General features: G+C 62.7%; 3 protein-coding genes across 9 annotated transcripts in view; 2 read left to right on the top strand and 1 right to left on the bottom strand.

Moving 5' to 3' along the window:
• Positions 1–331: 331 nt before the first annotated feature.
• On the bottom strand, positions 332–5,066 carry CRYBA1 (crystallin beta A1). The gene is given in 8 exon segments (XM_066333397.1): positions 332–664; positions 785–927; positions 1,304–1,445; positions 3,006–3,124; positions 3,368–3,487; positions 4,039–4,103; positions 4,839–4,851; positions 4,853–5,066. Coding segments are annotated over 8 exon segments (768 nt in total). The 5' UTR covers positions 4,871–5,066; the 3' UTR covers positions 332–516.
• A 3,737-nt stretch (positions 5,067–8,803) lies between these two features.
• The window catches only part of MYO18A (myosin XVIIIA), a 36,660-nt gene continuing 21,122 nt past the window's right edge, over positions 8,804–24,341 (top strand). For 6 of the 7 annotated variants that reach the window (XM_066333381.1, XM_066333377.1, XM_066333379.1 and 3 more), the window contains exons 1-7: positions 8,804–8,869; positions 13,470–14,552; positions 22,943–23,030; positions 23,153–23,262; positions 23,342–23,518; positions 23,617–23,827; positions 24,048–24,190. In XM_066333381.1, the coding sequence (XP_066189478.1) occupies positions 13,545–14,552; positions 22,943–23,030; positions 23,153–23,262; positions 23,342–23,518; positions 23,617–23,827; positions 24,048–24,190 (1,737 nt within the window). In that variant the 5' untranslated portion in view covers positions 8,804–8,869; positions 13,470–13,544. Of the gene's footprint in view, positions 8,870–13,469; positions 14,553–20,836; positions 20,942–22,942; positions 23,031–23,152; positions 23,263–23,341; positions 23,519–23,616; positions 23,828–24,047; positions 24,191–24,341 lie in introns of those variants that run through there. The other variant, XM_066333380.1, reaches the window with a different exon arrangement.
• LOC136370322 (proline-rich protein HaeIII subfamily 1-like) lies at positions 18,902–20,835 on the top strand. Its single transcript, XM_066333696.1, has 3 exons — positions 18,902–18,943; positions 19,247–19,618; positions 19,994–20,835. The coding sequence occupies exons 1-3, from the start codon at positions 18,902–18,904 to the stop codon at positions 20,744–20,746; spliced, it is 1,167 nt and encodes a 388-aa protein (XP_066189793.1). The 3' UTR covers positions 20,747–20,835.

Raw genomic sequence — 24,341 nt, 5'->3', positions numbered from 1 at the left:
GTGTGGCTTTTTTTTTTGCATTTTCAGGGAGCAGCCTGGGTTTAGATCCCAGAAGCCTGGCAGTGCTGGCCATGGAGCCCATGAGCTGTGTGTACCACAGGTGGGGTGGAAATCCAGGTGTCCTTTACTTTGTCAGGGGAAGGAGAGGGCAGGGAAGGAAAAAAACAAGGGTTTCTGTGGAACAGCGAGGGTCTGAACCTCTCTCAGTGTGAGCCCCACCACACTTCAGCCCAGCTTAAAATAAATAGCAAAGAGCCTGGTCCCTGCTCCTGGGACAGGAATATGCAACCTCAGTCCCAAACACACAACAGCAAACACACACCGAGCTGATTTATCTTTTTCTTTCAGTCACATTTATTGGCAATTGTGGCAGTTGGTACCGTTTTGGGAGTGTTGTTCCATAAGCAGTGGCAGTACGAGAGGGGGGTGGTTATTTCGGGAGGGGGGAGTATTAGCACCAAGAGGGAGCCGGTGAGCTTTCGAAACCTTGCAGAGATGTAACTGGGAAGTGAGGAGCTACTGCTGGACACGCCTGATGGATTGGATCTGGGAGGTCTGGGCGTGCGAACCCCACTCTCTCCAGTGCTTGTAGTCTCCACCGTGGTGGTCAAACTCCAGGACGTACTGGTAGCCACGGTACCCGGGATACTGGTAGCACACCCAGCTGGAAGAAAAGGACAAAGAGGTAAGCAAGGGGGGGTTACAGGGTGGCCCCCTCCCGCCGTGGTGGCACAGATGGCAGCGGATTGTCCCTGCTGCTCCTGGTCCTTGGCCCGTCACTTACGCGCCACACTGGATCTTCATGGAGCCCACTTCGTTGTTGGCCCAGCCCATGGCCTGCAGCGAGGGGTAGTCATCAGCAATCTCCCACTGGCGGCCGATGAAGTTGTCTTTCTCAAAGATGGTGATCTTGGATTCCTTGTGATTCTGTGGGGGAGAGCAGGGGGTGAGGGGGAGGTGGTGGGTGGGAAAGGCAGAGCTGTCACTCCCTATGGCATTACTCGAGGGTTCCTGGAGAGGGAGGTGTTCAGACCCTGGCTGTTTGGAGTTTTCTGGGTGGCTGGGAGGTGTCAGCTATGCCACAGCTACTGTCTCAGGCTCCCTGTCCCCTAGCTCTGATTGTGTACAGCTTGCCCAGAAATGCCCTCAAAAGCTTTAACAAACAGGCCAGAAAGAGCAAATCCTGCTGGGACTGAGCAGGGAAGCGCTGAGCCTGCCCCCGGTGTAGCTGTGTTTTCCCTTCCTAACCTCACTGTCCCGGCCTGGGGCATTTTAAGGGCTCAGAGCCGGGTGGGACACTCACGGCGGAGCAGACGGGGCGGAAGGACATCAGGCGCTCGATGTGGTAGGCGTTGCTGCCGCTCCAGGCGTCCCAGCGCGGGTACTCTCCCCTCTCCAGGATGAACTGCTGCCCGCAGAAGCCGGTGTGCTCATAACCGACCCAGCTGCAAAAACAGAGCGAGGGCTGCCAGGGCTTCCTGCAGCAGCTCCAGGCATCCTGCTGGGAGCTGGCAATAGGGGCAGGATGTAGGTGCAAGGAGGAGGTTGGGGTCTGGCCTCTGCCCACAGGTTGGGAGGAGAGGAAGCGGTGCTGGATGTGGGCAGAGAACTCGGGGAGTGTGAAACTGCATCTGGTGCTATGGAGGCACCCACACGGCATCCCCTGGCTGCAGTGGGAGATGGGGAGATCCTGGGGCCCATCCTGCACAGGTGGCTCTTCCCCCTGGCTGCTCTGTCATTATTTATGCAGACCAGCATTGCTTCAGGATGCCCCAGCTGCCCTTCTGTCCCAAAGGCCTCATTTCTTACTTGTTTCCCAATTACATCCTGACACTGCTGGAAAGACCTGAATTCCTGATGCCCGTATCAGGCAGAGCCCATCTGGCTCTGAGCAGAGAGCAGGGACCTACAGCCCTTCCCCTTTCTGCCGCCCCTTCTTTGCTGAAAGCAAACAAGGACAGGTGAGTGGAATGCCTTCACCCTGCAGGACACATTTTGCAAGCCCTGGTGCTGCCCACACAGCACCTGCCCATCCCCAGGATGAGGATGTCCCCTTAAGGAGACTGGGGACAGAGCCACAGGCAGAGCAGGGAGACAGAGCCTGGGGGTTGGAAGGTGGGTGGCACGGGCTGTGCAGTGCAGGGATCCTCTGCTGATGGGGTACAAAGGGTGCTGAGGGGCTCGAGGGTTTCTTGCCACTGACCCAAACTGGGCCCCAATGCCATGACCTGCAGCCAGCCCGCCCTGTGCAAGGTGAACAGCCCGATTAAGAACACGTCAACTGGAGCAGGGAGCTGATTACAGCGTGAGCACGCACGCTGCTGTAATCCCATTAGCATTACCCGTCCTAAAGATAGCAGCACAAATCTATCTCGTCTGCTCCCCGCCCCGGAGGGATGCGCACCGCCGGGACCGCTCCCGACGCTCCGCCTCTCTGAGCCGCTCGGGAGGGGCCTCGCCCGTGCCAGGGAAGATTCCCGTGCGCAGGGAAATGCCCAGCTCTGCTCCCTACCCCTGTCAGGACTGGAGAAGCTGCGGGAAGGTTCTGCCCTGGTCTGGGAAGCTGTGCGGTGCAGAGAAAGCCCAGGGCAGAGCAGAGCTGGAACCCGGGCAAGAGGTGGTTCTCTAGGGCTGGTGCTTCATGGGGTTTCACAGGCAGGACAGGGACCAGGCTAAGCCAGGCCACTCAGTGAGCACTGAGCCTCTCTGCATCCCCGGGCAGCAACCCCGTTCCAAACCTGACTGGCCCAACACTGCAGGAGGCAGTTTTGGGTGATGCCAAGGGTGGTGCCACTTTCCTCTGGCCCTCTCTCTGTGTCACTGCTGCCTGGGGTGGGCTGCTCTAGCCTGGCAGAGCGGATCCCCCCATGCCTGGCTTCCCTTGGCTGCGGTGCTTGGCTCCAGCCAAGCAGAATGGGGACAGCTGGTCCCACTCCACGCTTGGGCACCCCTCTCCAGCCAGCCCGTCTGGGAAAGCACCCCTCCACTGGCAGCTGGGTACTCACGCGCCACATTCCACCTTCAGGGAGCGGATGTTGTCGAAGCCACATTCCATGATGTTTGGACAGGCCGAAGTGAACTCCATCCTCTTACCCTGGAAGTTTTCTTGGTCGTACACGGTGATCTGGAACGGAGAGCGAGCTGCCGAGTTGGAAACTGCCCAGCAGCGGCCCCAGGCAATTCAGCGCCTCTTGGAGACGGAAGGTGGCTCCGTCAGGGAGAGAGCCAGCGGAGGCTGCACCGGGCACCCCTCTGGGCTGGGACACAGCCCCGCACGCCTCCGCGTCCCTGCACTGCTGGCCCCGCGACGCCCTGCCTTGGTGTCGGGGGAGCCGCAGGCTGGCCCCGGCTCCGCTCTCCTGCTCACCCCTGCGGAGATCAGTTCCCGGGGCAGCGGTGCCGTCCGGAGAGAGGAGCGGAGCCGTTCTGGGACGGGCGGGTGGCAGGGCTGTGGTTGGCGGTTCTCCCGGCCTCTGCTCCGAACGCTCTAGGGCAAAGAGGATTAACGGGGGAAAGGGCGAGGGGCACCTCCCCGGGGGGCTGCGGCTGACGCTCTCCTCTCCCGCGACAGCTCCAGGCTTCGACGGGATGCTCCTCACTTGTGCACGTGTTTCACCTCTCCCTCTCGGCTCCCTCCTCGACCCGGGGCTGTTGCCAGACCCCTTGGGGCTGCTCCCTGCCTCGCTCCACAGTGGCCACTGCCTATGCTCACCCTGACTGCACGGCCAGGGGAGGGCAAACAACTGCTGGTGGCTTTTGTGGACTGTGTAACTGCCTGTCACAGGATGGCTGGTAAGAGCAGGACACAGCTGGCCCAGGGTGCTGTGAAGAGCCTTATAAAAAACACCCGGGAGGTATTTGAGCAGGCAGGAGGCATGTTCCCATGGGCAGAGGACAGGGGTGCCTGTTTCCCGTGCTCGTCCCTACCTTACTGCCCACTGTGCAGATTTCCTGGCCTCAGAGGATGGGCTTTGCCCTTCTCCCTGTTCCCTACCTGCACACAGGGAAAGGCGAAATACAGGGACTGTGAGGACATACCTTCCACGGGCCCATGGGAACAGGGAGAGGGTTTGTCTGAGCCATCTTTGCTGCTGGATCGGTGTCTGGAGAAAGAAGGAAAAGCCATTTTTACTGGACCATGTCCCTGTGCATCCCTGCTGCCCGCTCGCGAGGCTGGGGGACGGCTCTGTGCCCGCCACTCACAGCGCCAGTTCGAGGACAGCTGCCCCACTGCTGGGGACAAGCCACACCAGTCACAGCCAGACCCTCCTGCCAGCCCCAGGATGAGGAAGGGGGCACAGCAGAAAGCTGTGGGACACATCCAAAGCAGGGTGCTCCCTTCTCACCACTGCAGCAGCCTTTCCCTCCTCCCCGCCATGGTATGGAGCCTGCATGCCCACCAGGGCAGAGTGCCCAGTTCCCCCTTTCTCCTTCCCCGAGGCCAGACCACTGCTAGGAAAAGCACCCCTGAGCCAGAGCAGGGGGCTCCAGTGGGCACAGGCTGCCCTGTGCCTGGCAGTGTCCAACAGACCAGCCTGATCCCCTGCCCAGTGTCCCTTGGGAGGCACGGTGGGCTCCCATGAACAGCCCTGGCTCATGGTGGGAGATGCCCACCGGCGTGCTGTGCCAGTGGGCACCAGGAGGGGGGTGCTCTGCTCTAGAGGGGTTCTCAGCCCCCCCGGCTGCCAGCAGGGACGTGTGAGCCTGTCTTATGCCATGGGAAACAGCGACAGTCCCTCTGGGTGTCTTTTGCCACCAGGCAGGAGGAAGGGTGTCTGCCCAGCCGGCTGGCAGCAGAGGGGTGAGGTGGGAGAGGTGCGCATCGGTCCAGGACTCACCTAGCTCAGGCGGTTACTGCTGCTTCGCCCATGTAATGTTTGCCTACTTCAGCGGCTCAGCTTTTATAGGGTACTGCTGGCCGGGAACTGGTGCCAGCATTTGCAGAGCCGTCAGCACAATGCTTGCTCTGGCATTGTCCTGCTGATCCCCGGAGATTTCAGCTGCTCATCCCCATGGTCTGAGGCACATTCTTAGGGAAAAAGAAAAAAAAAATTTGATAATAATAAAAAAAATAATCGGGGCGGCTGTTTGCACAGATAATCTTGGGCACAAATGACTCAACGATTTGACCGTGCTGGCATTTTCCAGGGGCAATGCACCGCGCCGTCACGGGGTGAGCCTGGGGGCTGGCCTGGCCCTGGCGCCAGTTGGCACCGTGGGGACAGCAGGGACAGCTCCCCGTGAGACCCTGCGGGTGGTGGGCTCAGCAAGGTGTCTACCAGGCACTGTCACTTCGCTTCACCAGCCAAGGCATGTTCTCTGTCACCGTGTTGGCGTGGACACCCTCCTCCCATCACGGGCGAGGAAGGCTGGAGGTGAGAACTGGCGTGGCCCTGGCAGACATGTCCCCATGGCCACGCCAAGCCCCAACGCTCCACGCAGCACTGCCACCACCACAACCCCACACCCGGGACACCTGCCAGGGCTTTGGGGATGCCTCAGCCCCGCGGTGACCACAGGCACCAGCCCCACAGCCCCCTTCTCCTGCGGGGCTGCCATGGGCAGACCCTGCCGGCCCTGGGGCACCACGGCGGGCACAGCCCGGGCCGTCGGGGGTCACGAGGCGAGCGTGGCGGCGCAGGCTGCTGCCTCAGCGCATGGCTGCCAGCACAATGCTCGCCATCGTCTGACTGCCCCTTTTGTCTCCCCGCTGGGCAGCCGAGGCCGCACAAAACAAAGCGCCCCGTCAGCGATGCCTGCGGCATGGCCTGGCGCCCGGCCCGGGGGACCCTGCGGGGACAAGCGGCGGGGTGGCACCCGACCAGACGGGCCTCGTGGGGCTCAGCGGGGTCCTGGGGGACCCCTGCTGCGGGCAGGGCACTGCCCGACCGGGGAATCTGGGGTTTGTGGGGGTCCTTCCCCTCGCTGGCTGCTGCGGGATGGGGATCGGGGGATCGGTGTCACAGGGGGGATCGCTGTGACACAGAGCTGCACCCCCAAGGTCTGGCGTGCCAGCTGACAGTACAACCATATCCCAGCGAATCTGGGTCAGGGAATGGGAAGGGCAGGACCACCTGCCCTCTGCAAGGACGCCAAAACGGGGGCTGGTGGTGGGATGGTTCTGCGAAGCCTCCTCAGCACACTCCCTGTGCACCTGCCAGGGCATCCTGGCTGAGGGAGGAGGTCAGCTCGGAGCTCGCCCTCCAGCTCACTCCAGCCCCGTGGACATGCCCTGGTCACGGCTCCGGCCACCCCGGAGTGTGGAGGCTCTGCCCGGAGCTTGGTGCCACTAGAGGGAGAGCTCAGCCCGAGCAGGATGGGACACCGTCGGCGCATGCGGCTGTACGGTGGGTGTGTGGCACTGCACATCCTGCTGCACCCCACACAGGCACCTGCCTCTCCTTGCAAAACAAAAAGTGTCTCCGGCTGAAAACCACCCCAGAGCAAAGCCTGGAGCTGATAGCCACCCCAAGTGGGGAGGAAGCCCCCCTGGACAGCCTACACTGGTCATGGCCAGGGGATAGGTCACTCTCAGCAGATAACAGGACTCCAGTCTGGCTCAGGCTGCTGTGGATCCCCCAGCCCTCCCCCTGCTCACAGTGCTGGTGCAGCAGGTGTCCCCCCTCCAGGACCTGGGGGCACAGCGGCGAGTGCCTGGGGAGCCAATGATGCTGGCGGGTCCACAGGTTGTCTGGAACAACTGGTTTTTCTAGATCCAAGAGACTATAAAAATGCAGTGACCTATTTAGGGAACCCCGCGGTGCTGCAAAACAGATGCTTCCCCTCCCAGCCCGGCTCCAGGCCCTTGTCCTGGCCAGCCATCTGCGCCTGCCAGGGGCACACAAAATGCCACTGGCACCGGAGCTCTGTCCTGCTTCTCCATAGAAAACCCTGGGAAACACAGAGAGTTTCCTTAGATGTGGGATTTGCTGGTGCCTGGGGAAGCCCCTGCCAGGGAGAGCTGCTCAGGGCAATCCAACCTGTTTCTGGCAAAGCCAGACAGGATCACGTGGACAGGAACAGCTGGTCAGCTTGCTGGAAAACACGGGGTGTTTAGCTCTGGAGATGTGGCAGGAGAGTGGCCCCAGTGGATGGCTGCTGGCGGCAGGGCTGTGTGGCGCTGGGGTCCCCGTGGTGTCCCACAGTTTGGCTGTTCCAACCGGCATCAGCCCATCAACCACCTGCCCAGTGTGATAAGGAAGCAGGAACTGCCACAGGCTGTAACCAGCTGTTCACCTGTCTGTGCCAAGGAGCAGGGCAGAGGTACAGCCACACCGTGTGTCCCCTCAACACCGCAGGTGGAAAACCCTCCTGAAAGCTCAGACGGGCTCTGCCGCCCTTCCAGATCACTCGACCCCATCCCTGCTCTCCAGATGGCTGCGGCTCCCTGCACTTGGTGCCACGTGCCTGGGACAAAGGACAGTGTGACAAAAGCAGGCAGCTGAGCTCACTGCCGCCCTCCGCCTCTGCAAGGGCTGCATCTCCTCCACCGCGGCATCCCTGTATCCCTCGGGCCAGGGCCCAGCACCGGGCTCCTTGCTCAGCTGCCAGCTTGCTCTGCCATGCCTCGAGTGTCCTGCCCTGCTGCTGCTGTGGGATTGTGTCCTGGGCACAGGCTGTGGGCTGGAAATCGCAGCCAGCTTTACCACTGTGAAGGAGCAGGTCTTGTGACACCCAGACAGGTGCGTCCCAAGAGTGGCTCGCAGCGTGTTGGTAGGAGAGCCAGGACCACAATACTCAGCCAGCAATGGTAGAATGGCAGCAGGGGTTTGGAGTGAGTCCCCTGGGATAGGGCACTGTCCCTGTCATCTCTGAGTTTCCCAGTCAGAGACTGAGCACTACCTGAGAAGTACTTTAGGAAAGAGCTTGTGGATGCCTCTCTCTGGGGTCCCTGTTCCCAAAGCCTCATTCCAGCTTCCCTGGGCCCTGTTGCTCCCATCCCCGATAGGAAGGGAGGTTGTCCCAGCACTGATATGGGAGGGCTTATCCTGAAACCATCTGTCCCAGGATTCTCAGTGTGTGACCAACCTCGGTGTGACGTCCCAAAGCTGGACACCAGTGGAAGGGGTGTAACAAAGACTGTGCTGCTGTCGCTGCTGGGTGTGCTGGGAGGTGCTCATTGTTAACCGTGGACTGTCCCCTGGGCAGAGCAGCCACTGTCCTCACAGTCAGTCCCTGCAGGCTGACAGCCCGTGCCGGGGGCAGGTGCTGCGGGAGAAGCTGGAGAATGGCTCCACAGGCAGCTCTGCCACGGCCAGCTTTGTATTCCCCACACTGCGGCCACCGGTCACCCTGCTGGAGGGGACAGCCTGGAGCCTTCCCTGTCTGGATCCGGTGCCGTTCCTGATGGGATTCTTCCGAAAAGGAGAACCCCAGGAGCGCGTGTGTGCATTGTGCGATGCACGGGGCTGCGTGTGCACCAGTGCGAGCTCACGACATGTGAGTGTGTGTGAGGATGGGGGTGTGTGAGCGCGCGGGCAGTGCCGGCCGGCCGGTGTGTCACCGTGTCACACCGGGGGTGCGCACACACCGTGTGTGCGTCTGCGGGGGCGTGCGGGGTCGCCCCGGTTCGTGGGTGTGCGGGGGCGGTTGCGCCGATCCCGGGCGCGCACCGGGCCGCGGGCGCGGGTCCGTTCGGTGGTTACAGCCGGGTCGCGGGCTCAGCGGGTTCCCGGGTGGGCAGGGCCGCCTCCCGGCTCCGCTCCGCTCCGTGCCGACCGGAGCCGCGCCCGGCGCGGCGGGCGGCGCGCGCAGAGCCGGCAGTGCCCGCCCCGGTGCGGAGCCGCCCCGCCCCGCCCCGCCCCGCGCCGCCGCCGGGGCCCGGCACCGCCGCCGCCACCACCGGGCCCCGCTCCGCCGCCGCCGCCGGGTGAGTACCCGCCGCCATCCCACCGGCCACCCCGCACCGCGCCCGGGGCACCGGCACGCACCGGCCGGCGCGGGGCTGGCCTGGGCTGCATCGCCCCCCCGGCGGGCCGCGCCGGGCCGAGCCGGGCTCAGCCGTGCCCGTGCCGGTGCCCCCGCGGCGCTGCACAACCGCTGTAGGTGTGTGTGTGTGTGGGTGGGTGGGTGCGGAGCCCCTCGGTGCCGCCCCCCGGTCGCGGGCTGTGGGTGGGCGCATGGCCCGCTCTTGTCTCGCAGCGCCCGTGCAGCCCCCGGTGTCACTCGTGTGCGTGTTTGCATGTGTGCGTGTGTCACCTTGTGCGGGGTGTGCTCCTGTGTGCGGTGTCCCCGTGTGTCCCCCCTGCGGGATGCCCCACGTCAGGTGCTCCGTGTTGGGTACCCCAGCAGCGCTGCAGGGCTCCCCTGCTTCCAGGGAGAACCCGCTGGCCTGGGCCTTTCCCACACCACCGGGGAATTGCGTCCAAAGCCATTAGCCCGGCTCGCCGCTAACCACATCACTGCTGGGGCCGCTGCCACTGGCACCTGAGGCGCCTTTTTGGAGTGACAGGGGTGGGTGGCACTCAGCGAGCTGCTGTGCTGGGGGTGGTGGGAGCTCGCAGGGCCTGTGAATTTTCCCGGAGAGGAATATACGGAGCATAGGGTGAGGGCTGGGATGTGCATCCCTAAATCGTGTGGTTTCCAGCCGGCCTGTGAGATGCAAATTGTCTGGTCAGCGAGTGCCAGAACTAAACTTAGGGCAATTACAGGAAAGTGTGGGCACATGGCAGTGTATTCCTACACCCCAAGGCTGGCCCTGGCACTCTGGCACTGGGGGACCCTGCCCACTGCCCTGTCCCAGTCAGGAGCCGAGCATTCCCACAGCACCTGCATCAGCCCTGGACTTTGCCCACTGACAAGCTGTGGCTCAGCCCTTAACCTTTGCCGTGGGCTGGGCCATGCAGGACGTCAGGCTGTGAATTTGGGGCTGGAAAAGGGTGATGAGGGAGGTGTGTCCTGTGCTGAGGGGGCTGCAACCCACCTGTGTCCCCCAGCTGGTCATGGAACCATGTCCCATCTGTCAGCCCAGCCAACATCCTGCCCTACTACCTCTGGGTCTACCCTGTAAGACCTCTTGAGCTGTGTCATTCCCCAGCTTTGGGGCGAGACAGGTGCTTGCACCCCATTCACCCTCCTGGCCTGGGGTGACCCCTCATAACCAGTCTGGGTCCTTTTTGCTGTTGGAGACAGGGTTCCTGCAGCAGGAGGGCCTGAAATCCTGCTCTGAGGAGAGCCTGGTGGCACATCCTGGCTGTGACTCAGGTAGATCCTGGATTGTTTTCCTCTTGACACATTCCAGCGTTGTCCATAAGGGAAGGCTCTGCAGAGGGCTTTGGAAACCCCCTAAATTTCCTTGTTCTGTGGAAAACTTGTGTCCAGCAATGAGCAATCATGCAGGTCAGCCCCCATTTGCCCTGCGTAGGAGCTGGCCTGGCTGCTTGGAATTGCTGCCAGCAGCTCCTGTTCCCTGGCACAGCATCATCCCCTCCTGGCTGGGCAGAGCCAGGCATGGGGTACCCCAACGTGGTGTGCCCAAGGAAGGGGACAGCCACCAGCTCCTGTGCCAGAGTGGTGTGGGAGCAGAGCCCTGCTGCTCGCTTCAGGGAGCAGAGCAGGGAGGGCAGGCGACCGTGAAACTTGCCGTGCAGGTCCCTGCGCGGGAGCGTGTCGGACGAGATTGCGTCTCGAGGAGGGAAGGAGTGGCTGGGAGTTTCAGTGAACGCCTTCCTCCCTGCCTGGAACTCCCCGGCGCCTTCGCAGGGACACGGGGGCTTGTGGCTGTGGCGGGGGCACATGGGGGAAGGTGCTCCTGATCCTGCCTGGGTGGCTCAGGGAGGACTTCTGGTTTGGGGGACGCTGAGATGCGTCTCCCTTTCTGCCAACTGGCCTTTGCAAGGTGATGTCCTCATCCTTTACCAGCCCAGTGTCACAGCAGCATCCTCGCGTGCGATCCCAGAGCGCAGCCAGCGCCGGCGGGCGCCTCTCCCTTCCCTGACACGGCTCATGCACGCCGCTGCCCCGAACATGCCTGGCCAAGGGGAGTCCCGGGGCAAGCCCGGGCTGAATCAGGGAAGGCGCGCTGGGTCTGAATCAGGAGGCAGGAGACGCTCGGCAGCCACCTCCTGCTCCCGGCATGGGGCTGCACCCATCCCTGGTGGGAGGCTTCTTGGGGAAAAGGGAACAAACCACAATGGCATCCCACACGGGCTGGGGACATCAGTGCAGGGCGGATGCTGCGGTCTTTTCCCCAGCCCACAAAAGTCCTCTGTCCCTGCCCCACTGCTGCCTATTGTGGCCCTGAGTGGGGCACACGTGGCTGCGGCAGTGGCCGCCAGCGCTGCCTGATTAGCGATGCGGCTGGGAACGCTGTTCCCCCTTTTTGTTGAGCGTACAAAGGCTGGGAGGCAGCCTGTGTGCCGGGAGAGAAACCACCGAGGACAAAGAGCGTGCTGGCCGCCTGTCTCCGGCGCCGTGGCTCTATCCAGCACCTGTCTGGCGAGTGTCTCTGCTCCCAAGGAACCCCCGGGAAGGATCCCAGCAGCCCCCTCCCTGCCATGGGGTGAGCACCGAGTGCTCCCAGGGCTGCAGCCCTTTTGTACAAGCTGATGCCCAGGTAGCTGTGGTACAGCACGTGTCACACAGAGGGGACAGGAACAGCTGCAGGTGGTTCCCTCCCTGCCATTGTCTGTGCTGAGGCTCTGGCACAGGGGAGCAGCCCCCAGGATGGCACAGCCATGGTGCCCTTTGTGGCAGCACCTGCTGTGGGTATTGAGATGGAGCTGTGCTGTCCCCTGGTTTGGGTCAGTGACCATCCCACAGCCAGCAGTTCTGGGAGAGGAGAAAGGAAGTGGATTGTTTTCTTGTGTTTTGGGGCCCTGCCCTAGCCCTGCTGTGGGTCTGGGTAAAGCCCCAGGTGCTGCAGGGAGGACAGAGCAGCCAGAGCCCTGGGGCTGGGTGGTGTGGACACAACTGTGGCAGCCCCTCTGGCCATGCAAGCCTGACCTTGTCCCTCAGGCTGCTTCCCCTCACTACCTCAGAGGTATACCCAGAGCAAACACTGTGCCATGGCTTGCAGGGCTCTGTCCTCACCTGCCCTGTGACCAGGCCTCTTCCGGGCATGTGTGCTCCTGGCCCAGCCCGAGAGGCACCGAGGTTCAGGGAGTTCCCTGACATCCCTGTGTGTCTTTGCCAAGGGGAAAACGGGTTTCCCTTGTCCCGCTGGGTGTGTTCAAGGGCAGTGGAGACCATGTGCCTTTGCAGGGAGATGATCCAGGCAGTGATGGTGATGCAGTACTGATGCTGTGCTGGAGCCAAGGTGCTTGGCACAGCACAGCACATCCGTACACCCCAAGCAGAGGCTGCACTCCCACCGTAGGCAGCACTACCCATCCCTACAGCATCGCAAACCTCATCCCCACACCCGTTGGAGAGCTCTAAAGCAGATGCTTCAAACGTGGGGAGCTTTCCTGTTGTCCTTTGTGCTGAGGTTAAGTTCCTGTGCAGTTTCCTGGCCTGTTATATATAGCTGTCAGCCTGTCCCACGGGCGCTGCCAGCCGCCTGCTCCACTTTGGAGTTGTTTATCCACAGCCCAAGCGCTCGATGGAGGCTGGGGGAGGCGACCAGTTACCTCAGGGGCAGAGGAGTCCCATAGCACCCCAGGCAGGGTGAGACTGTGGGTTCCTCCAGGCAAGGGGTGTCCCCAGACACTGGGTGCACATGGGGTTTTCCAGGAGGGAGCTGGGTTTTCTGCCCAGCCGTGGTTTTCCCACTGGAAGCTGGGTGCTCCCCCCGCTCTGCGCGGGATGCCCGAATGAAAGAGCGACTGTTCCTGGAGGTCGCCGGCAGCGTCACGAGCCTCTACGTCGCCCTGGCTAAAATTAGACACTTATCAGTGTTGGGAGGGATGTGATTTTACAGGTTCCTGTTTATTAGAGCAACCTTCGCTCCAGGCCGTGTTTCCGGCTCCTCCCTGGTGGGGACACTGCCCACGGCAGCCCCTGTGGTTTGCGGTGGCCAGAGCCAGGATGAGCAGCAGAAAGGCCTCTGTTTCCTCAACAAGGGGCTTTTGAACAGCAGGCAGGACGTTGGTGGCTGGATGGAATGGGGGGTTTTACCCTGGGGAGTGTCCCTGCCGGCAGTAACTGCTGCAAAAGCCACTGGGATATTTTCTTCCCTGCCCACCCGTGCTGCCCCAAGACAGCTCCTGAGCTGCTGAGGGTCTTGCCTGCAGCTAGCCCTGGTGCCAAGCACTGCCAGGTTTCTGGGCTTCTTTTGGGGCAACCCTGCGGCTACAGGGAGATCCCTGTTGCATCCTTGGGGCTTGGTGCCCAGCCAGGGTCAGGATGCATTGGCTGGGGCAGTCTCAGCCCTGTGGTGCTGCAGTCCCCAGGGAGGGTGGGAATACTAGAACATGGCCCAGGGGCTGGTGTTGACAGCTGAGGTGACCAGTGGGGTGAATGGAGGGATGGTGGGTGGGTGTTGGTTGTGCTGCTTTCTGATGGCACCCTTCCTGTCTGTCCTTCTGCAGGCGGCTGTGCCGTGACCAGTGCCCCAGCCCAGTGGCCTGCCGTGGGGGCAAGAGTGCCCCGAGCCCTCATCCACCATGTTCAACCTGATGAAGAAGGACAAAGAGAAGGATGGGGCCCGTAAGGAGAAGAAGAAGGAGAAAAAGGAGCGAATGTCAGCAGCTGAACTCAAGAGCCTGGAGGAGATGAGCATGCGCCGGGGCTTCTTCAACCTCAACCGTGCCTCCAAGCGGGACTCCAAGACCCGCCTGGAGATCTCCAACCCCATCCCCATTAAAGTGGCCAGTGGCTCTGAGCTGCACCTCACAGATATTGACTCCGACAGCAACAGGGGCAGCGTCATCTTGGACTCGGGCCACCTGAGCACGGCCAGCTCCAGCGACGATCTCAAGGCGGACGATACAAACTTCAAGGGCTCGGTGCTGCAGCGGGCAGCCAAGTTTGGCTCCTTGGCCAAGCAGAACTCCCAGGTGATTGTCAAACGCTTCTCCTTCTCCCAGAAAAGCCGGGATGAGAGCACCTCAGAGACCTCCACGCCCTCTGAGCACTCGGCTGCCCCTTCCCCGCAGGTGGAGGTGCGCATGCTGGAGACCCCACTCGACAAGCAGGGGGTTCCCCCTGGACAGCCCTGCACCCCTCCCGCCGCCTCCCTGCGTGCCAGGGTGCCGGAGCTCGTCAGCAAGAGGTTCCCTGCCGAGCTGCGGCTGCCCGCCCTGGTGCCCCCCCAGCCCCCCAGCCCACGGCAGCTGGAGCTGCAGAGGCGCAACACCGGCGATTTCGGCTTCTCCCTGCGCCGCACCACCATGCTGGACCGGGGCCCCGACGGGCAGGTGTACCGGCGCGTCGTGCACTTCGCCGAGCCCGGAGCCGGCACCAAAGACTTGGCCTTGGGCTTGGTGCCGGGCGACCGGCTGGTGGAGATCAACGGGCGGAACGTGGAGAACAAATCCCGGGATGAGATCGTGGAGATGATCCGGCAATCGGGGGAGACGGTGCAGCTGAAGGTGCAGCCCATCCTGGAGCTGAGCGAGCTGAGCCGCTGCTGGCTGCGGGGCGGCCAGGGGACACGCCGTGCTGCCTGGGATGTGAGTAACGCTGTCCCCACCGCGGGCACTGCCGGGCCTGGGCTCTGCCAGCGTCCTCGCGGGGGTGTTTGGGTTGGCAGGGCCTGTGGGAAACAGCGGGTGCTGGGGCTGCTCCAGCCAGGAGCCGTGCACAGGGAGCAGTGGGAGGCTGTGGCTGGGATGCAGCGGTGATGCATCAAGTCTTGCAAATCACTGCTGGTAGGTTTTGCCCCCCAAGGTGCTCAGGGTGCTGTTGAGTTGGGTTTTCCTTCTGCCAGAGGGGCCGCAGGAGAGCCCAGCTCTGCGTTGCCTGCGGGAAGTCTCTCCCCATCTCTTTGCTGACGGAGCACAGTCCAGCTGAGAAGGGAGCTTTGCTCCTCGCTGCCAGGAAATTCCAAAGGCTACTTTGCAGAAGGACACTGCCTGCTCCACTGCCCACGCTGGCGTCCCCCACTGGGATCCTCCCCGGGGACTGGGGCAGGCACACAGAGTGCCAGGGCCTGGGATCTGCTGCTGGCGTGCACAGCCCTGCGTGTGCGGCTGCCACTGCTGCTGTATAAATAGAAACTTAATGGCTGGGTGACCCACATCCCTCATGCCTGCTGCCCGGCACTGCTGACCCTGCCGCAGGCTAACCACTGTCCTGGCCAGCTGGACACTCCAGCAGAGCCCCCCAAATCAGCATCCTGCAGAGCTGGACCCCCTCCATGGTGGCAGGGGGTGCAGCAGTGTGGTGTTTAGCGCAACTGGACTTGTTTAGTGCATTTTTAGGCCTTCCTTAGGGGGAGGAGGGTGCCTGTGCCTGCAGAGCAGGTTGCCTGCACTGGGGAGAGCCACACTGTGCATAGTGAGGCCCTGTGCCTGCAGGATGCTGGCCAGGTTGGAGTGAGGGTGACCACGGGGCTCCATGCGCTCCTCGAGCAGATGCCGGCACTGCGGGGTGGAGTCTGCGCCAAGCCAGAGCGGTGACTTTCCCGCAGCTCCTCCCCGGAGCCCTGCAGGCATCACCGGGCAGTGCTGCCTGGATAACCCCTGGCGGGATAACCCTCTGTGGACACGGGGCACGGCTGTCACCGTGTCGCAGCGCCTTGGCACGGAGGCAGGTGTGCGTTGGATGTCGGCACACACGGAGCCAACGAGGTGCTTGTGCCTTCCAGGAGCGCCGGGCTGGGCTGGGAAGGGGGAGAGGAGACACTGATGCCCTTGGGGCTGCATGGGAGAGGCTGCAACGTGTTCCTTGTGCTGGAACACGGTGTGGTTTGACGGTATGAGCCGGTGGGAGCTGGCCAGAGGGATGGTAGTGACAGTGTGGTGGGATTGTCACCACAGCACAGGCACCTCCCGGCACAGGATGCCTCCTCCTGCTGCATGGTGCACCAGAGTGACACCCTGTGCCTTCACCAGTGCTAGGGAGCCCAGACTGGGGTGCTAGTTGGGGGGTCCCTCACACAAGGTGCTGGCACACAGGGAGGCCCAGCTCTCCCCCAGGCCCCACTAAGCTCCCTGGAATGTTTCTGGTCCTAATTTAAATAAAAATGATCCTTTTTGAAACAGGAAATTATAGACATATTTTGGGCTGTTGCTCTGGAAGCCCTTCCCTGGCTGGAGAGGGATGGTGCTGGGCTCTCTGTGCACCATGGGGGGGTTTAACCCCCTCACTGGGTCTGTGCTGAGTCACCCTTGTCCCCACGGACCCAGCTGGGCAGTGGCAGCACCCGCTGGGTCTTGGGGTGCTGTCAGTGCTGTGGGGTGACAGGGGCCAGCTGCTTGCACAGCGTGGCCAGGCATTAGGGCTGGGGTGAAACCCTCTCCATATCCCAGCCTTGCTCCCAGTGTGGGGCAGCCAGGCTGGCTCGGCTCCACACTCGTATTTATTTATTTACTGGTGAAATTCCTCAGGCGTGTGCCGGCCCAGCAGAAATATTCCAGAAACGCCTCTGACCACTCCAGTGCTTCAGCAGGGCCACAGGCATCCGGTGACTGTGCTGGCCAGCCTTGTTCCTGGGCACCCAGGTCCCTGCAGGTCGCTGTCCCCAGGGTGCAAGGCCACTGTGCCATGGCACGGCTGGGTTCCCCATGTCCCACCAGGGTGGGAGTGTGGGACTCTCATCATGTCAGAGGCACTTCTATCATTTTTCTGTGCTTGGGAAGTTCTTGGTTTGGCTCTTTTTCTGCTCTCACTGAGGGGTTGGTGCTGCTGCAGTGTCACAGTGTGGGGAGGTCCTGGGAGGGGGATTGCATCCAGTGGGCTCAGCCATGGGCCAGTGTGTGCCTGCTGAATTTCCTGGCTTAAGAATGAGAGAAATATGCTGGCCAGGCAGAGATGCTGCTGTCACCAAACAGCTGGGCTGGGCTTCCCAGTGGAGGTCGCTGCATGCCTGTGCTGCCTGGGGACACCCTGTCACTGCAGACACTCTCTGCTGTGTTATGCCAGCCCTGCCAAGGGTGTTTGATGTGGCCTTGTGCAGTGGGGTGTACCAGGCTGGGACCCCCTGCTTCCTCTGGGAATGTTTTTTTGCTCAAGGCACATCTGTCTCCCTTCGGTTGGGCAGGGACCTGCTCAGCTGCCAGCTGGGGTCCCAGTGTGCCATGCCCGTGTCACCGCTGCTCCTTCGTGCCACCAGCGTGCCTTGCTCCCTGCCACCAACTCCTACCAGCAACCCGCACACAGGGAGGCCACTGACCCCTGGCCCCTTGTCCACTGCCCCACTCCCACTGTTTCCAGTGAGACCTTGGACTTCTAGAGGCAGCTTTGCCGTGAAAACATCCTTACCATGGGCTGCTGGGGTGCTCTCTGTCCCCGAGCACATTTTGGAGGGACCTCATGTTCATGGCAAAGGCAGGGGAGGAGCAGGAAGTGTCAGGGTCACACCGCCTGGCACCACACCAGGCACCCCGGGGTGTGTGGATTGTGCAACCCCATCCTTTGAGGCACAGAGGCCTCCCTGGCTCCCCTGGAGCTGCACTTGGCTTGGGGGTGCCTTTCCTGGCTCCGGGCAGGCGGTGGACGGAGGCCGGGCAGTTTCCCCCGCGGCGGAGCCCACATCACTTCCTCTGGCAGTGGCGGCGGTGACGGTGCTGCTGGTGGCGAGGCCCCACTGCCCGCCCCACTGTCCCCCCCTCAGCTCTCCCTCCGGCTGCTGCTGCGCCGGCCGGCGGGGCCCTCGCATTCCTGGGCTATTTTTAGGGTGGCCCTATCAGCCCAGCTGTCCCCGCTGCCGGCTGCCGCCCCACTAGTGCCTCTCCCGTGCGGTGCCGCGGCGGAAACCCTTCTCCTGGCTCCCTCTGGTAAGGTGGGGGACCCCCAGTGTGGCCAGCATGGCTTGGGGGAGCACGAGGCGGGTATGTGGGGGACAGTCCTGGTGCTGGGATCGGGGATTGTGAGGCTGAACCCACCCCTGGGGAGTTTTATTGTTGTGGGGACCTCATGGCTGGTGCTCTCTGGAGATCCTTTGTGGCAGTGCCAGGCTGCTCGGAGGTGGGAGGGCTGTGGACAGAGGGTTTGGGGGCTCTGACTCACAGGTGGGTTTGTTTCCAGACCTCCATGCTCAGCCTGTGCCCCAGGCACTGGTGTTTCACACCACAGTGACAGTTTGGGGGGACGGGGGACCCCTCAAGGATGTTCTCCCAGACTGCTGGGTTGCTTTGGTGGCCAGGTGCTCCCCTGTGCCACGCCTAGCCCTGAGAGGGGCTTCTTCCCAGTGGCCCCAGGAACAACCTGGAGTTGGAGAGTGGGTGCTCTCCAGGGCAGCAGGTCCCACCAGAGCCCCTGGCACGGGGTCAGGCTCAGAATAAACCCAGGCTGGCAGGGCAAGCAAGGAGCTGGGGCAGAAAATATCCCTTCCCTCACCCTGGCATTTGCTTACCACAGCGGCCTGGCCCGCTCAGGGGAGTGGAGCCACAGTCCTGCAGCCTGACTAAAGGGGTTTTTTTTACACAGTGAGTTTTGCTGGGTCTCAGACTGGTCACCTGTCTGTCCCCAGAGCCCCTCCTGTGGGCACTGTTTGTATGCTGAGCAGGTCCAGGTGGGCTCAGACCCCCATTCCTGAGGATCCCTGTACCCTGTGCTGTGGTTTGGTGTCCCGTGTGCTGTCCCCAGCCCATCTCACCTCTCCCTCTCTCCCCAGCCAGGGCTGCGGCTCCATGAGACATCACCATGGCGTTCTCATCCCGGTTTGCGTTCTGGGAGCAGAAGGGAAGTCTCTCTTGCATGTTTGCCTGCGCCCCACTTTTGGGTCACGCTGCTGACCAGCTGCCCCAGTTTGCCCAGTGCTGGCACCGTGTTTGGAGCAGCGCTGGTGGCCTCATTGTGCTGCAGTGACAGGGGCTGTGCTGGGAGTTTGGCCAGGGCTGGGGTCACCAACACAGCCATGCATGTGATCACTAACACCATCACTAACGGCTTTGCGAGTGTCTGGTGCTTCCTCTAACACAGTGTGAGCCCCCCCCGTGCCACCTGCCACCCAGGAGCTGCTGTGTGATGGCAAGTTGGGGTGTGTTGCCTGCAGGATGCGCCACACGCTGCCACTGCAGTGTCACAGCCAAGTCTTGGCACTTGGAGACACAGCTCAGGGCTGGGTTTGGCTGCCCACCCCCCAGAGGCCCCTGGTTTCCCCAGGTCAGCAGGGATCTGGCATGTCCCACGTGCGCCTGCTCCAGAGATTAGCTGGTGACACTTTAAACGCGCTGTGACACCGGGGAGGGGTGACGTGTAGAATGACAGAACCCTGCAGGAGGGGTGGTGGGACTCTAAACCACCTTCCTCGCTGGCTGCACATGATGAGAGGGCTCAGACCAGGCAGGCAGAGCACGTACCTCTCCCACCTTTGGGGTTTGCCATAACTAGGGTGCATCTCTGTGCTTCACCCCCGGTTTTTGTGGCTGATGGGAAGCCTGGAAGGACACACATCCTTGTCCCTGCAGTAGGCTGCAAATTAGGGCTGGCATGGAGTGATGGTCCCTGGGGGTTTTCCAGCAGCAAGGCCCCGCAGTGGGCTGAAACACCCTCCTCTTGTTTATCTGACCCTCAGGTCAAGGACGAGGACAAATCTTTAGCTGTGAAAAGACCCGTGAAAGAGGATGGGGCTGTAAGTGTCACAGGGCACGGGCAGGGTGGAGCTTTTGGGGATGGGCTTGTCCTTGGTGGGAACAGCCCCTGTGACATGGCCTGGGGACACCATACAGGGTCATGGGCTTAGTGATGCCCTGAGCACTGTTTCACACCCATGCTGGCAGCCTGAGGGCTGAATGGTCACTGTTTGTGGGGCAGGGAGGTCACCACTGCTCCCTGCCCTGGGGTCCATTGTGGGGCTGTAGGTTGGTGGGGAAGAATGCTGTGTCCCCAGTGCTGGGGTCTGGCCAGGAGCTGTGCCCCATGGCAGGGCAGAGCCCTGGGCACCACCGTGTCCCAAACAGCAGTGGAGGCTGGACCTCCACTCACACCAGTGTCATTGTGGCTGCAGTCAGAGAGCCCGAAGGATGCAGCACCTGCACTCCCCAAAGCTGAGCCCCCGAATGCTGAGCCCCCAAAACCTGAGCCTGTGAAGAGCCCTGAACCTGCAAAGAGCCCCGAGCCTCCTCCTGGGAGAGGGAAGAGCCCAGAGCCGGTGCTGAACGGGGCAGCTGTGAATGGGCTGGAGGGCCCTGCCCCTGAGGCACAGGGAGACGATGGCCAGGGGCTCTCCCGCCGCAAGGTGGTCCGGGTGGTGCGCAAGGTGGTCCGCAAAGTTCTGCCAGGGGAGGACGCTGGCGGTGTCAAGGAGCCAGGCCGAGATGCCAAATCTCCTGAGCCAGTGCCACCCCCAAGGAAGGAGGAAACAGGCCGTACCGGTGTCCCGGCTCCCCCAGCCCCGCCACCTCCCCCCACCGTGGTGCCTTCAGCCCCTGCCAAGCCAGAACCCAAGGATGAGATCTCAGAGGGGCTCAAAACCCTCATGGCAAAGGGCAAAACCAAGGAGCACCGGCCACGGCTCCGGCCAGGGGACAGGCAGGAGAAGTCCCGGGAGCCAGCCGGTGGGGACGCACAGCCGTCCCCGTCCCCGGGCGCTGGAGCCAAACCAGAACCACCCGTGCAGCCTTCGGGAGGGAAAGCGGAGCCGGCAAAGGCGTCTGCTCTGAAACCCACGGCCCTGGAGAGGCACAAGGTACCGGTGTGTGCACAGCAAGGGATGCTCCGACCCGGCGGCGGGTTGTGCTCCCAGTGCAGCATGGTGTGAGCTCACCTGCATGGTTTGCGGTGGTTTTGAGATGTGTGGTGTGGGCAGGAGTCACTTTTTTGGGGCAGTCGTGCGTGCTGTGGCCACTCCATCATGCTGCCCCTTGTCTCCCCTCCATTTCATGTGGAGAAGAAGCTACAGACCAGTGAGAAGCGGCCGACCCCTGTGAAAAATGCCCCAGCTGCCCCCCAGCAGGTGTGTAGGAGTGGTGACCCAGGTCCCTGGACACTGTGGGTACGCGCTGGTACCCAGTTGTGCCTGCCCTAAGCACTGATGGGCTGCAGGGCTGGGAAAGCCTTTGCAATGGCCCTGCTGGTCCACACGTGCCAGGGCTGTGAGGGCTGTGGGTCAGCTGGCTTGGAGCTAATGGTGCTCTGCCTCCAGGCTGCCCCTGGCCCTGCTTCCCCTGGCCCTGTGTCCGTGCTGAGCCCATCTGAGGAGGCGCAGCTCCGGCTGGAGAGGATCTTCACCACTTCTGTAATTCCAGAGGTGTTGGTGCTTGCGTGTCGCCTTCCCAGGGACGGGGAGGCATGGGCATTGTGTGGCTGCCCAGAATGTGCCGTGTGCTCTGCACACAGTGACTGTACCCCTGTGTCTGGCTGCCAACCCCATGGTCCATCTCTGGGTGACACTGGCAGCAGGGAATGGGTGACACTGGCAGCAGGGAATGGGTGACCAGGGCTGTTGGTGGGTTTGGGGATCATTGCCCAGACCAGCGTGCTGGGGATGGGGAACTGCTGGCATCCCCATAGGGGCCCAGGCACACTATGGCGGCTGGGATGGATGATGTCCTGGTGGTGTGGCGTGACCATGGCCATGCTGGGGCCCTGTGGCTTGTCAGGGTGCTGCTTCTGCTCTCTGCCTCTCACTCCCTCTGTTCTTTCTCTCCTCCTTCCTTGCTGCCGTTAGCCGGACCCCGCCGCCTCCACCTCGGCACCCAGCCAGGTACTGTACCCCCGTCCTCAGGAGCCCTCTGCCTCCACCAGCGACCCCCCGCCATCCTCTGTCTGCCGCTGGGCTGGCGTCTGCGCCCGCGCCTCGTGCTGGAGCGTAAGGCTTTCCCCATCCCACCCTGCTCCGTGGGCTGCCATGGGGCCAGTGGGTGCCAGGGCAGCCAGGGCTGGGTGCCTCTTCCTTCCCCAGCGAGGTCATGCTGGGAAGCCAGGCGTCTCAGGAGGGTGCCCTCAGTGGAGGTGACACAGCTGGAGTGGGCAGGGGTGTGGAGCAGTGTGTGAAGGAGCAGAGTGCTGCCACAGGCAGGATGCATGGTTCATGCTGAAGCAGCTGTGGCACGTGGTGCTGGCAGAGCTCAGACCAGAGTCAGTGCAGTGACCCCCCCCCCCAGTCCCAGGGCTTTGGCAGCACGGCCTCGTGGCCAGTGTCCTTCCCAGCTCTGTGTCTGTCCAGCACTGCACTGGACTCGCCACCCCGCTGTCCGCAGTGGTGGCCGTGGCACGAGGAGTGCCCGCAGGGTTTGGCACAGCTTTGGCCCCGCTCGCTCCCCCTCTCCTCTTTCCGTGCTGTGTGCGGGGCAGGGCTGAGCCCTTCTCGCCTTCACCGCCGTCTCTCGGCCTCGCCAGGGTCCAGCGGACGATGCGCCGGCAGCTCCCCTTGGCCCCGTCCCTGCTGCAGCTCAGGTTTGGCTTCGGGGCTCGTCCTGCTCTCCTTGTGCCAGGGACATCCCTGCTGTGCTGGCCACCAGCCTGGCATTTCCTATGTCAGAGTCCTGTGCCACGTCCTGTGTGCCTCCATTATGTGCCTCAGTGTGTCCTGTGTCCCTACAGCATGTCCCTGCAGCATGTCCCATGTCCCCGTAGCATGTCTGGTGTCCCTACATCCTGACACGTGCCTGGCGTGGGTGCCTGCTCTCAGGGCTGTGGTTTGGGAACTTGGCCCCTCAGGCTCACCCGAGGTGGCCGTGGTGAATGTGCCTGTGGGTCACTGTGTCTTTATGTCTGCCCCGAGCTGTGGCAGGGCCCTGGTGGTCTCTGCAGCCCTGTGCCCACTGGAGTCCCCACCGGGCAAACTGGGGACATATGCTGGGAGGGTTTGTGGCTTGTGCAGGTGGCCTGGCTGTCCAGCACATGGCCGTGTGGCCAGTCAGCCCTGCTCCCTCCAGCCCCAGGGAGGAGGGGAGGGGGTGAGACAGGGCAAGGGGCAGGTGACCACAACCTCTCCACATCTGCTGTCCCACAGGCCAAGACAGAGGAGCAGATAGCAGCTGAGGAGGCCTGGTATGAGACCGAGAAGGTGTGGCTGGTGCACAGGGATGGCTTCTCCTTGGGTGAGTCAGGGGCACTGCTGGGACCCTGTCCTTCCTGTGCCACAGTGAGCCCCCCTGTCCCCACTGTGGTGTCCCTGGGGGCTGCCAGCATGGCCCCTCTGAGCGCCCTGTGCCCCTCACAGGCAGCCAGCTGCGGCCGGAGGCGGGCAGTCCCCTGCCCGAGGGCAAAGTGAAGGTGAAACTGGACCACGTTGGAGCCGTCCTGGAGGTGGAGGAGGACGATGTGGAGAAGGTAGGGCTGTGGGGCGGGGGCTGGCAGGGCAGACCCCCGTTTCCCTGCCTGACCCACCCCACTTCAACCTCGCTGCCAGGCAAACCCCCCATCCTGTGACCGTGTGGAGGACCTCGCCAGCCTCCTCTACCTCAATGAGTCCAGCACGCTGCACACGCTGCGCCAGCGCTACGGCGGCAACCTCCTGCACACCTACGCCGGGCCCACCATGGTCATCATCAACCCGCTGAGCTCCCCCTCCATGTACTCTGAGAAGGTGACACTGGAAGGGACAAGCAGCTGGCACTGCGCAGAGGGGGTGATGGGGGTGGCAGAGTGCTGACCCTCTCTGCTTCCCCTCCCTGTCCCCGTCAGGTCATGCACATGTTCAAGGGGTGCCGCAGGGAGGACGCGTCCCCGCACATCTACGCGGTGGCGCAGGCCGCGTACCGCAGCATGCTGATGAGCCGCCAGGACCAGGCCATCGTGCTGCTGGGCGCCAGCGGCAGCGGCAAAACCACCAACTGCCAGCACCTGGTCCAGTACCTCGCCACCATCGCCGGCAGCACCGGCAAGGTCTTCTCCGGTGAGTCCCTTTGTGGGTATGGGGGCCCTGTGTCCTGCCTGCACGCGCCCCTCGCTTTGTGGTCACAGCCCCACGCACACGTGGGCATGTCACCCCCACGCGCCAAACGGGCTGTCACTGTCACTGGGGCTGCTGTGCTGCAAGGAAACAGCAGCACCTGCCAGCTCTGGCCCCCTGCCTGCCGCACAGCCCCTGCACTGCCCCGCTTCTCTTCCTGCAGTGGAGAAGTGGCAGGCTCTCTACACCATCCTGGAGGCTTTCGGCAATAGCAGCACCGGCATGAACGGCAATGCCACACGCTTCTCCCAGATCATCTCTCTGGACTTTGACCAGGCTGGGCAGGTGGCGTCTGCCTCCGTACAGGTGAGGGGACTGGGGTGGCCCCCCAGCATAGGAGCTGGTCTGTCCTTGCCAGTGTGGCTCCCTGTGGTGTGGGAGCCAGTCCATCCTCACAGGAGTGTTGTCCAGAGAAGCTGTAACTACCCCATCCCTTGTGTTCAAGGCCGGGTTGGAC

The sequence above is a fragment of the Sylvia atricapilla genome, chromosome 20 (assembly GCF_009819655.1).
Source record: "Sylvia atricapilla isolate bSylAtr1 chromosome 20, bSylAtr1.pri, whole genome shotgun sequence".
NCBI classification, from domain to species: domain Eukaryota; kingdom Metazoa; phylum Chordata; class Aves; order Passeriformes; family Sylviidae; genus Sylvia; species Sylvia atricapilla.
This window is presented reverse-complemented; position numbering and strand designations above follow the sequence as displayed.